We start from the raw sequence: 13,212 nt of genomic DNA, 5'->3' as shown, positions 1-13,212 counted from the left end.
GCAAATGGTAAAGGAATTTTGCCCCCGCTTGATTGCTTGAGCTGTATGGTGAAAAGATATGTCTATTTATTAGATTTATATGCCACACTTTTTTGCAATTTCTTGTTTTTATCAGACCAACTCAGGTATCATTTTGGAACCAAGAGTTCTAGATATTTGCATTTCTTTTTCTCAGACCAACACGGCTACCATATATATCCCTGACACTCCCCACAATAAATTCAAGGCAGCTTATGAGATCCCTCTTTTGTTTGTTTTTGTTTCAATAATTAATCTATATTTCCTGTCACTGTTAGACAACTGGATTGATTTGTTCCATTGTCATTTCATGTATTGATTATTTTAATTCCCTTTTTCAGTTAGTATCCTTAAGTTTTGATCTGTAGCCTTCAAAATATTACAGAACAAGCCCTGGTTCAAGCCAAACCCTCTGATTCTTATTACTCCATTTGTTAGTATTAAGTTTAGGGTTGTTGCTTCATGCTTGATTTTTTTGTCTCTAAGGGCCATCTTCAGTTTCGTCTCCTTGACCTTGTCTCACAATGCCTGCTACCCTCACTATTTGATTGTTTCTTGATTTCCACCCCACCCTCGCTTCTACTGGTAGCTAATGCACAAACTTTCTCTCCTGCTCACTATATTCATAGTAGTACTGGCTGCCTTCCCAGTTCAGTCTTTGTGATTCCCATGAACAGATTATATTTTACAGGAAAATTCATCATGTCAAGAGCAATCACTTCTTTACTGTTGTGAGGCATATTCTATGGAAAATTAACTAAAAGGGCACCACATGTTTTTTTTAAAAAGCAGAGATTATAAAAAGTCTTTCATAGTGCAGCAAAACTTGAAAAATAGGCACATAGCATTTACACAAAAAACAATTTTCTTTGCAATAATTAGCAATGCCAACAAAAGAAATGGAGAAAATTATAGGTAGATATTTGTGCAGGTATTCTCCTAAACTGAATTTTTTTCTTTTGTGTAACTATGAAGTGCAGTCACTCTTTTTTTGAATATTAGCCATCTATTACCACAATGAAGATTGTGATGTTATCAGGAGGCTGTTTGAAATCTAAGGTACTATAAAGTTTGGTCACTAAAATGGTACAGTGACTCCAATGCAAGGGTGACTAAACCTCTTCATATGATGAGCTTCTTGGGACAGAGTTCATCGTATCTCTTCTGTTCAGGAAAGCACTGGCCTAGCACGGTGCAAGTCCCAGCAAAAATTAATAGTTGTAAAAATCTTAGGGAAGAGAAAATAAGGAAAGATTTGAACTCCAGAGGAAGACTTTGAACTACTGCCCTTACATATTGGAGACCAGTAACTTTAATACAAAGATATGTATGACCAGCGTTCCCTTTTTTCGTGTACGAACAGATACAGCATCAGCCCCTTGTATGTCCACTTTTGTGGCTATGACATTTACAAAATATTCCATTCCTGGTTGCAGGGCATGTGCCCTGTAATTCTGTCCTTCATTTACAAAAACAAACAGACATGTGTGGGGGGGTTGTGGGGGCGGTTGTGTATATGTTAGGGGGCTGTGGGGGGAGGGTATGTGGCGTTTGTGGGATGAGGGAGGGAGGGTGGGGGGTTTTGAAGACCCCCCTCCCCCCCAGCACTTCCCCCATGGCGCAACAGCAGGTGGGGGTGCTCGTGCCTGGTGCAGCTCCGGCCACTGCTGCACATCAAGGCAAGGGGTGCATTCTCCACAGGGCAGTCTCTATTGGTGCACACCCTGTGCTCACATGGCACGGGAGGGAAGCTCTGCATGCTGGAATTGGCTGCCTTCTATACTTCGCAGGGGAAGGCTCCTGGGGCTTCCCTACTGTGCTGTGCAGCCTCGGCGGGAAGGCAAGCTAGCTTCAGTGCATGGGGCTTTCCTCCTGTGCCATGCAAGTGCAGAGGCTGCACATGCATCGTAGGGAGCACTGGCGATAGAGACAGCCAAGTGGAGGCTGCACCCCTAACCAGGATGGGTAGCACTGGCTGGAGCTGTACCTCACTAGGCACCAGCACCTGTGTCAGGCACGAGTGCCCTGAGTGCCCCCACCTGCTGCTGCTACTACCACTGCCTACTGGGGCTGTGCACCATGGGGACAGTGTGGGGGGGGTCCCCATGCCCCCCCCCCACACACTGCCCACCTCATCCACGCTGCCACTGGCCCCCTGGCCACTAACTCTGCCACCAGTCCCAGCCCCATGCTTCTGCCCAGCTGCAGCACCTCCCCAGCCCCTGCTGCTTCCCTACCTGCTGCCTGGAGTGACCTGGAGGCAGGGGAAGCCAAGCAGATTCCCCAGCAGCAGCAGCAGCCCTGCCCAGGAGCTGCATGCTGGCTGGGTCTGTCCGCCCACGAGGGTGGGATGCTCATTAGGGTATGTTGGGGGCATATGTACACGTGGGCGCCTCACTCCCACCCTCATGGGCAGAAGGTTTGGGCGGGGCACAACTTGTTAGTGAGTGCTGTGCGCCTGGTGAAAGTGCTTGACGGGTCAGATTTGGCCTGTGGGCTGTTTTTTTGCCCACCCTTGCCCTACTGCCTGTCTGCAGATGTAGATGAATGCCAGTTGCTCTCTCATTAGATGTTAAAATTCTCTGTGTCTCGCAACATTTTTTTTTAACATAGGTTTTTGCTTTTAATGCAAAATATTGCAGCATGCTGAAAATTTAGAAATTATGGGGCACCTTAAAAGGAATTAAGTGTCATATCAAATTAAATAATGTGGGATTGAGTTGTGCTTCTGTTTGCTTTCCTAGATAATTCACTACAGATTTCAAATTCTAGGTGTACTGGAGAACCACAGGATGCAGAGGTACTGCTACCAAATTAAGGTCAATTTAACTTTAGCGGCAGAGCCCTGAGAATAGCTGGGAGTCCCAGGTATGATCTGGGTGAGATCTGAGGTTGGGAGGGATCACTGACTTTGACATGAGTGTTTTAAGCCCCTTCTTGGCTGCCTTGCTTTTTTGTGCTGTAAGGGCATTAAGTGGATGGGAGACTTCATCCTCAGTGATTGGTGAGAGGGGATGTCAGAGCACTGCCTTCAGTCAGTCTTCAAGGCCACTGTCAGCTAGAAGCCAGCTGCATGCTCCTTTTACCCTGCATATAAGAGTAAACATTCCAGCACCAGGCATCAAAAACCCATTCAGCTGATTCGGAAGATCCGAGTAATTTAAATTAAACCTGCTGTTTTTGTTCTGCTATATAAACTTGGAAATCAATATATTTAAATAAATTATGCCCTCACTGGGAGGAAGAGGTAAAACCTCCATCTGGTGTTGTGACTTTGCGGATGTTTAGCTGCGCCACACAGGCTTTCTTTGTGAACGAGGCAGGCAGTGGCAGTTGGGGCAATTCTCTGGATTTCTACTCGCACAGGGTTGAATATAATTAAAGCTGGTCCTGCAGCTTTGCCAAAATGAGAGTTCTGAGGTGCAAGGCCCCCTGCCCGAACTGTCTGGAGGAGAGGCTGCACTTGCTGGAACATCCTGCTAAGCAGTGACAAAGATTTAGTTTTTAGACATATATTCTTAAATCTGGGGACCTGTTGAAGGTGGCATGAGTAGGATGGAACTTTTCAGTAGAAGAATGTTCTGTACATCACACTGGGGTGTCCCATTATAAATCCCATTGTTTATGGTTATAATTTTGCTATAAATGTTAATTACTGTTAGAATTACAGTGTTTGAGGTTAGGAGACATTTTATATCTTTAATTTGTTTCATAGGGTTCATTCTTGCAACCTCTCTGTTACAGTGCTTGCAGACACTCCTTGGGGTAATTGATTACATCCTGACTGCTGAAGAGAGATCCTTTAGTTGCTCAAACACTGTGATACTAAGAAAAGAGCAGGTCAGGGGATAGTTATAAAACACTGGTGACTTTCACTAAAGCTATTTGTGCTAAACTGATAGCCGGTTTCTCAAAAGCTGTGTCCTGAGTTGTCAGGTATGGTGAAGAACTATGTGTTGGCACCAACAGAAAGACTTATAATATTTGGTTTTACTCCCAACCAGTCAGCCTGCTATATTTGAGGGAGCAGAGGGAGCTATGAGATGCTCCATCATGTGAGATCTGTCTTTTGGTGGTAAGGAAAGAGATTTCAGGGTGCTTTATAACTGACTTCAAAGGAAAGCTCTAATAACCAAGCAGTCTCTGGTGCTCTTAAGATTCAAAAGCACCTTCATTCATTAAGAAGAATTTCAGGTGATGGGGAGATGGCGCAGTTTGTTCTGTTGTGAAGTAGCATGAACCTCCTTCCTTCCTCCTGTGCTGTTGCACTTTACATCATATTGCTGCAGGTGCAATTGACACTTCAGGAGCATTTGCATAGGTCATCCTTGTTGTTCATGCACAGCTCCCACATTTTGGGGTTTTGCTTTCTCCTCTCCTCTAGTCTCTGAGCAATTGGCTGATAGGAAATTTATGGCAGCAGCAACCTCCTTCCATATTATCCAGTGGCATGGGGGTGCTGTTCTGTGGGGATATTTTTAACAGCACCATCTGCTGCTTTTCCTGTGCCTGTATTGGAGCCAGTTTCCTTGCCAGGATCTATAGACTGTTCGTGGGTGACTTTACCTGTTTGACAGCAGGGAAGATTTCTTCATAGAATCCACTATGCTGGGTCATCATTCAGTGAAATACATCTTTGTGGAAGGCAGAGAAATTGGGGGGAGGGGATGAGGGGGGATTGATGGGCAACTCCCCAGTTCAGAAAATCCAGTAAAAAATTTATCTGGAGGTCTTCTTTCTTCATCTAATCTTCCAACTATTATAATGCATGCAACTGAGTGTGGTTTTAAACTTCAAATACAACTCTTTGATTAAGGCAGGTTTTTAAATGCTCCAGTAGGTGGAGAAAAGGAAATCCCAAATAAAAATACATCTTTACAAAAAAGTCCAAGTGCTGCAGTTTAGCTTTTTTACTGTTACCGTCCATAAATGGTTATTGCTGTGTTGTGAGAGTCGTAGACCACTAGAATACTCATAGTTAAATGACATTTATATAGTAGAAGAGAAGGGGGAGGAGGCGGGAAATAAAGTAGAATCTATAAAGTCCTGAATATCAATCGGATAACTCATGGAGATGTGTGGATTTTGATGGTTTCTTCAGAAAGGTCAGGCAGATGATCCTGTTTTAGAGAATGTTACATTTTAAAGTTTAGAAACAACTGTATTTTCCAGGTATAGCCTAAATTTGGAGGAAAAAGGTAAGAGCAAATATCAGTGTTCTGACAGCTTTCTCTGACAGGACCTTCAGTATGCTCCTGGGTTTAGGTCACACTAGAAGGCAGTGCCTTTGGTGTCCCTTGGGCTAAGCACACTACAGCAATGTCTCTGCCCTTGACCTTTCTGGCAAACTACCAGAGCAGCCATGCCCTGCCTGTTACTTCTTCACACAAATGAAACCAGTAGTACAGCTGCCCTAAGCTGACACCTGCGCTGACACCATGGCCTCCCCAGTAGCTCCAGTATACCACACCCCCCTGGCTTGGCAACTGGTGCCTTCTGGGTCTGGGGTGGCACATGGAGTCCCCTCGCAGCCAATCGCCAAGCTGGGGGTGGGGGGCAGCGCACTCCCAGGTGGACCAGAAGTACTTCCAGTCCACTTCCAGGTACACTGTCCAATTTAAGGTTTTTTATTTATGTTTTTTCTGTTGATAGTGGTATGTTCTGTTCCTGTTTGCACTCTAAATCCAGCGCTATCACTACCTCATTACCAGGGATCTGGGGTTTCCATTCACCATGAAAAAATGCAGTAAAACACAAACTTTCTCAGAAAAATGGGGGGAAATGGGAGAAAAATTGGGGAAATGACGGGTTTCCCCTTGCAGGTTGACAGAATTCCAGCCTGCAAGGGGCTGGGGGAAACGGGAGGAGGATGATAAAGGCAGGGGGCGCCACATGCATATGCGCGTGCACACATGCATGTGACAGCCAGGCAGCATGGAGAGCAGCTCCCTGCAGTTTCCCACAGGTAAGTCTGGTGGGGGCAGAATTGAGGCCATCACAGTGAGGGAGGGAGTTGGACAGGGCTGAGGCTGGGGTGCTGCCCAGGTCCCTGGTCCCATAACCCTGGCAGCGGGGGGGTGGGGGACTGTGGGTTGTGAGTGTGTATGTATATACTTATGTATGTGTGTATATGTATGTATATAGCGACATTTCATTTTAATCACAGAAAAACACAGATTTTGGGTTTTTTAAATCAGAGAATTTTGCTGGGCTTTTTTTCCCTTTCCTTTTTTTTTTTTAAAGAGAATTTGTGATTTTTAAACAGAAAACCAGGATCCCCGCTCATTACTTCAGTTTGGTAACTTCCTCTTTTTAAGTGTATTTAGTAGAAGGTGAAAGCAGGTTACTAGTGCTATCAAAGCACTCTTTTGAGTTTGGAAACTGAGTGGCAAATCTTCCTATTTTTCAGCTATAACCAGTACACTTGAAAAAACCATGCGTCACTTATTTCCTTGAAACAGATGAAGAGCAGCAGAAAAGCATCAAAGCAGTTCTCTCGATTGTTAAAATAAATGCTCTTGTACTTTCAAAATTGCTTAATCAGTCATGCTATGGAGTGTGTTTATTTTAATTTCATCAAGCGTGATTGGCAGTCAGGACCAAAATCTCTGCTTGTCTTCCTTTTGGCTTTTCTATTCAATCACTTTTCAGAGTCTTGGAGCAACGGCAGAGTGCTGCAGTGCTTCCCAAGTCACTGGCTTTTTGGCATTGTTTCACAGTTTGGCATTATTTCAAGAAAGAGCACAAGGGATAACTGAAACTTGAGAAACAGTTGTAGACTTTGGAAAGCTGATATGCTCAGTGGTGTGTTCCTAAACAGTGCATTCTTGTCCCAAATAAATGTTGGGAACAAATAGTTTTGCTTCCTTGAGCAGAAAGTCAAACTAGTTTTAATGTTGCTGTTTTAATATCCTCAAAAAGATATCATCAGCTTGAAATCTAGTCAGCTTCAAAAAGTGATTTAATTTGGATGCTACATGAGCTCCAGGAGAACCCTAACTTTTTTAAAGCACATTTTTATATTTTAAAATATTTATTTCCATTTTTTCCTGCTTGGAAAGTCTGTGTAAGCAATAGAAAGTGATGATGAATCTGCTTAGAACTAGGCTAATTTCAGATTTGCCTAAATACCTCATTTTGCTCAGGGTTAATATTAGCAATTTTTTTTCTGTTTATCAGTTCTAATGAAGATTTCATTGTCAGCAAGTAAAAGGTGCAGCTACAGAAAACAAATGTCTTAATACATTTGTATTTTCATGTCTAAACTAGACAGATTGAAATGCATTATCCCAGTAATCAGATGTTTTCCCCTCATTTCTCTTTAGAAATGTTTGATTTTTTTTTTTTCAATTAGTTTGCATGATGTTTTGGGTTTGTTTTAACACTGTACTCTTGGGATGGGGGGAACGTTTAGAAGAAAGCTTGCTGAATCTTGTAATACAAACTTGTTTTAGATGAGGAATGAAGCATGCTTCTCTGAGGCCCTTAATATATACCCTGCAGCTGTTTGAACACTTCAAGTAGGGGTCATTTACTAAAACAAGGTGAACACAGGAAAAAGTTCCATGAGTGTTCACTTCAATTTAAAGATGAATTTATTTCCTCCGTGTTTACACTCTCTTGGAGTGTTTTTTGCATAGAACCAGCTCTTGAATTTGGTTTGTGCAAAACTGATCTGTGAAAGATGATTTTACTTTTATGCATCCAGCTGTTCCTCTCGAACACTCTCCCACATGGGGGAACATTGTTGACTCAGCAGCAAGAGAAAGCTCCCCAAACCCTTTGCCAGAGGTACAGGCAACCCCCGCTTAATGCTGTTTCGCTTAGCACTATTTCTCTATAGCGCTCATTTCACTTTGATACCTGGTTTCACTTAGCGCTCGTGGGTTTTGCTATAACGCTCATGGGTATCGGGCAGGAAGCATCGGTGGCACACAGCCTCGTCGCCATTTTGATTCATTAAAAACTTTCATGCTCTATGCTCTTTCGTGCTTGTGCTACTGTCTTGCTTCGTTTTTTGTGTTGCACCATGAGTCAGAAACGTCTAGCTGACTCTTAGCGTGCAAGTGCTGAGATAAAAAAAGCGAAAAAGCGTAATGCTGGAGCTTAAATTGGATGTCCTGAAGTGAATTGAAGCAGGGGAACGCCAGAATGAGGTCTGTAGAGCGTTGAATTTGACTGGGTCAACTGTTAGGACCATATTGAAGAATAAAGACAAAATAAAAGAATGTGGTAGAATTGTAACTCCTTTGAATGCTTTGAAACTCAGTAGGAATATGGCTCCAATTATGTTAGAAATGGAGAGGCTGTTAAGTGTGTGGACTGAGGATACAACTCGACATCATATGCCCTTGAGTATGCTGCTTATTCGGAAGAAGGCTAAGAGTCTGTATGATGATTTACAGAAAAATTTGCCTGAGGGGTCTGCTTCTGAGCCTTTTTATGCAAGTAAGGAGTGGTTCGAAAGATTTAAGAAGCTCAGCAACTTACATAATGTTTCTATTCAGGGGGAGGCTGCTGGTGCTGACACCCAGGCAGCTTCCAGCTATAGAAATAAGTTTGTGGAAATTATTGAGGAGGGGGCTTATATGTCTCAACAAGTCTTCAGCGCTGATGAGACAGGCCTCTTCTGCAAGAGGATGCCTTCTAGGACCTACGTTTCCACAAAGAAGTCGATTCCAGGTTTCAAGGTGTCCCAGGATTGACTTACTTTATTGCTTGGTGGTAATGCTGCAGAGGGTTTTAAATTGAAACCATTGCCTGTATATCACTCGGAAAACCCCAGGGCCCTCAAGGGGTGTCTTAAAAGCAGTCTGCCAGGCATTTGGAAGTCTAATAAGAAGACCTGGGTGACAATGTCAGTCTTTCAGAGTTGGTTCAGGGATTATTTTTGTCCTGCAGTTGAGAAATATTGTGCTGAGAACAATCTGTCCCACAAGGCACTTCTCATTTTAGACAATGCACCAGGGCATCCTACCACACTTGATGACCTCAGTGATAATGCAAAAGTTGTTTTTCTGCCCCCAAATACCACCTACATCATACAGCCAATGGACCAGGGTGTCATTGCTGCCTTTAAGGCTTATTACATAAGGAAAACATTTGCCCAAGCAGTCAGGGCTACAGGAGAGAGGGCTCCAACCCTAAAAGAATTTTGGAAGGGCTAGAATATCCACAAGGCAATAGATAACATTTCAAGTGCCTGGGATGAAGTTGCCTCCAAAACAATGAATGGTGTCTGGCGAAAGCTTTGGGCAGACTGTGTCCAGGCTTCCCAAGAGGTTGAGAAACCAGTGGTGATAATTCAGGACAGTATAATTGAGCTTGGAAGGAAAATTAGATTTAATGAACTTGAACTTGAGGTCATTCAGGAGTTGATCAATTCCAACAGGGAGGAATTGAGCAATGAGGACCTCATTCAAATAGAGCAGCAGAGAAGCCATGAAGAAGAAGAAGATGCTAAGGAAGATGTTCAGCCAGCAAGGGCTTTAACCAGCACAGTCATGGCTGAAGCTTTCAAACATCTTGAAGCTTTTTTTTCTTACTTTGAGAATGACCCTGACATGCAGGGCCAGTTCTGCAGTTGCAAGAGAAATTAACAATGAAGTCAATTGTTATAGGCTGTTTTATGATGAAAAGAAGAAGACTTAAGTACAGCTATCAGTGGATTCCTTCTTCAGCAAGTGCACAATTCTGGCTTCAACCCCTGCAGCCAGCCCTCAAAAAAAATCCTCAGCCAAGCATTTCAAAATCCCCTGAAACTGACATTAACCCTGACTGCTCTGATTCTGAGTGCTGAAGGAAGCCTAAAGAGCAGAAAGTGAAAGTGCACCTGTGCATACAGTTCAGAACTTTATTTTGTAATTTTATACATTAATTCAAAGTGTTAAAGTATTTACATACATTTAGATGTTTGAATTCATTGATTTTATAGTACTAGCGGGGGATTTCAGCTATTTTATAGTATGAGTGGGGAGCTTCGGGAATGAATTATCTCTATTTACATTCATTCCTATGGGAAAATTGGTTTCACTTAATGTTATTTCACTTAGCACTCGGTTTTTCCGGAACCAATTAAGAGTGCTAAGCAAGGGTTGCCTGTAATTATGAGCCAAACAAGGATCTGATTTTACCCCTTTCATACCTGGGGCCATTCTCGCAATTACTTTGAATGAACATGACAGCAGCTAGCCAGACAACTTAACTGTAGCCTCTAATATCCCTTGGAATATTGCTTCAGGCAAGACCATAGAGTCAAATGGTTAATGCTTCCTAAGTGGTGTATTCCTCAAACCCTTTTACTGATTACAAGAGGAGGTTCATGAAATCAAGACACAGAAGTAAGATATAACCTATTTGATGTATCTCAAGTAGTTAATACAGCTCAAAATGAGACCATTTCAGTGGAGGAGGAGGATTAGAGGATTTCTGACTTGGCTTTGTTGGAAGAGATTAATCGCTGAGATAAATTGGTTTAGTTTTAAAAAATTGACAGGACAATGGTCAGCCTTGCCAGGGAAATAAAATCTCTTTTGTCTGAAATATTCTATTTCCTTCTGTTACAGTTAAGGGTTGTATAAATGTTTTATCTCAGCTCTTACAAATGATTTCCAGAATTGAAAAGGTTTGTCCTTTGTCCCATTTGCTTTGTGAATTTCACAGTACTTCATACAGATACTTTTTCCCTTCAATTTCCTTATATATTCATTCAGTTTCCTGTTTTATATGTGAGTATCTTTTCTGTAACAAAAGAAGAAAGGCAAAACTAAAAATGAAAGTGTCATCGTAAAGCAATAAAAACATTTTGCTTTAAACCGTAGAATGTACACAGAGGCTCTGTATCCTTTTGGCCTTGATATATTTGACACTTGTTAATGCTGGATACTTGTTTCACTTGTCTTTTCCCCAGGGAACAATTAGTGTTGGAATAGATGCCACTGACCTGTTTGATCGTTATGATGAAGAATATGAAGATGTGCCAGGGAGCAGCTTTCCCCAGATTGAAATTAACAAAATGCACATATCCCAGTCCATTGAGGTAAAGTGAAGTAAACACCACTCCGAGAATAAAGAGGGATCTGAGTTAATGAGGCACAACAGCACAGAGGAACAGAAGATGAAGCACTGCTCAAGGGGTTTCTCATCTTTATTTATGAAAAGATGTAACTACTAATGTTAGGAAGGGTAGAGATTTGCTCATCGCTGGGGTGCATGTTGATAGTCTCATAGATTTTTGAGAGAAAAAATGCCAAAAGTTTTGGCTTTGGTTTGTTACTATGAAATCTGCTACCATTACCAGATATCCCTAGCCAGGATAGACTGAATACATTTAAGAGCAGTATTTAGGATGTAAGCACAAATTCCAGGAACAAACACAAGACTTCATATTTGACAGTGTATTCTAGTGGGAACTTTTCACCTAGTTTCCAAGAATGAAGGTTTGGAGAGGGATATTTTTTTCCAAATATCTTGTAGTTTGACTACTTTTGCCGCCTTATCTGAAATGACATAGGTGGTCCGTGAAGACCTAGGAGCTCCTACCAACAGGTTGAACTTAAATGGCATGAGAGGTTGTGACCTCTGTTTTCCTTCTGATCTGGAAAGGTACATGTATTGCAGGGCCCTGGCTTAGTACTGTCCACAGGGATGTCTGCCCCATACTGAGTTGTTGTACCACAGATGGGTACTCCCTGAAGGTCTCCCAGTGAAATATTAATGCACGTGATACTACTTAATTTGTGAGATCTGACAAAATTAAAGACCACACAGTAGGGTTGTAAACGTATTGTTCTGTGCCATAAGAGCATGTCACTTGTATATATGTGGTACTCCAGCTTTGTAATGCTTGATTATAGAAATTTTGATAATGTGCAGGTATATATGGTCCAAACCCCTAGGCCCAGGAAGTGAGAAAGATGGATATAATTATCATGCCCGTATTTGCTTGCTTACAAATCCAGCTACTGTCTGCAGTTTTGATTATGTCCTTGCAATGTGTTCATTAGGTTTCTGTAAATCAGGTGGCTTATATCATATTAATAAATTGTTTTTTTTTCTTTTTCAGGCACCGTTGACCACCACTGATACTGCAATACTCTCTGGTAACCTCTCCACACAGAATGGGAATGGAGGTGGATCAATTAATTTTGCTCTTAGACGGGTGACTTCAGCCAAGGGATGGGGAGAGGTAAGAGCAGAGACAACCAGAGCAGGGTGCAGGGCCTGGGGCAAAGTAACTGAAGGGCTGCAGGCCTGGATGACAAACCTGGCGTAAGTAGATGGGCTCCTCTGTTCTGTTTTCCTGTGGTAAAATGCTTTAAACAAGAGCTAAAGGACTGACTCTTTGGGCATTTTTACACGTGCTGTGGGACAGCACCGGGCACTTTAATTAGCGAGCTGTGCTAATTAAAAGTGCCCATGTGTCACATGTATCAGTCTCCACAGGCATCCCTGTGCTGAAAAAATGGCAGTGGGGCACTTTGAACTAAAGCTCATCAGACGTGTTTTATTTCCAAGTGCCCCGCCACCATTTTTTCAGTGCGGAGACGCACTGAGACACTGATGCACATAATGTGGAAGGCCCCTAGAGTGCATCAGTTTCTGTGCTCCAGCAGACTTGATTAATTGAGTCTGTTCCAACTTGCTGGGATTTCCAGCATATGGAAGCAGGCGCCGTGCACATGTATAAGAGCCTTTCGCCCCTTTTGTTTAATGCCTTCTCTTTTTTTTTTTCCTTTGGCTATCATGTTTTTGCTCTTTGAGAGAGGGTTTTTTTGTGGACTAATAAAACTACATTAGATGATCACCCATAGAGCCTGAAGCCTTTCTAACTTAATTTTTCTCAGGTGCCTTGTTGGCAGATCAGCCTCACAAAGATTAAAATAAATGCAGTGTATGAGCTTCTCTGAGCCCTCCTGCAGTTTCTGCTGAGGTTTGTGATCTGCATCCTGGGACATTGACCCAGGATTTTTTTTCAGGATTCAGCTTTCTTGCTCACAAATGTAGTAGTAGGGAAAACCAATTTGACTCATAGTCAAATGCAGTATAAACAGCTGCAGGGCCCCAAGGTGTTGGTTACAATGTCTCAATCTGCAAGAACACAAATCAGGTATTAAGATGGCTGCATTCTTGCTGCTATGTCTTGGATGTAGCCACTAAATCATCTTTACCAGGGTTCAATTCTTTAAGTCCAAT

General features: G+C 42.5%; 1 protein-coding gene across 1 annotated transcript in view; it reads left to right on the top strand.

Moving 5' to 3' along the window:
- The window catches only part of DNAJC11 (DnaJ heat shock protein family (Hsp40) member C11), a 73,594-nt gene that overhangs the window by 42,761 nt on the left and 17,621 nt on the right, over positions 1–13,212 (top strand). The window contains exons 5-6 of the mRNA XM_019480991.2: positions 10,928–11,056; positions 12,083–12,205. Of these exons, the coding sequence (XP_019336536.1) occupies positions 10,928–11,056; positions 12,083–12,205 (252 nt within the window). The remainder of the gene's footprint in view (positions 1–10,927; positions 11,057–12,082; positions 12,206–13,212) is intronic.

Source organism: Alligator mississippiensis, chromosome 13, assembly GCF_030867095.1.
Source record: "Alligator mississippiensis isolate rAllMis1 chromosome 13, rAllMis1, whole genome shotgun sequence".
NCBI classification, from domain to species: domain Eukaryota; kingdom Metazoa; phylum Chordata; order Crocodylia; family Alligatoridae; genus Alligator; species Alligator mississippiensis.
The sequence above is the reverse complement of the archived record's forward strand: the minus strand, read 5'-3'. Positions and strand labels throughout refer to the sequence as shown.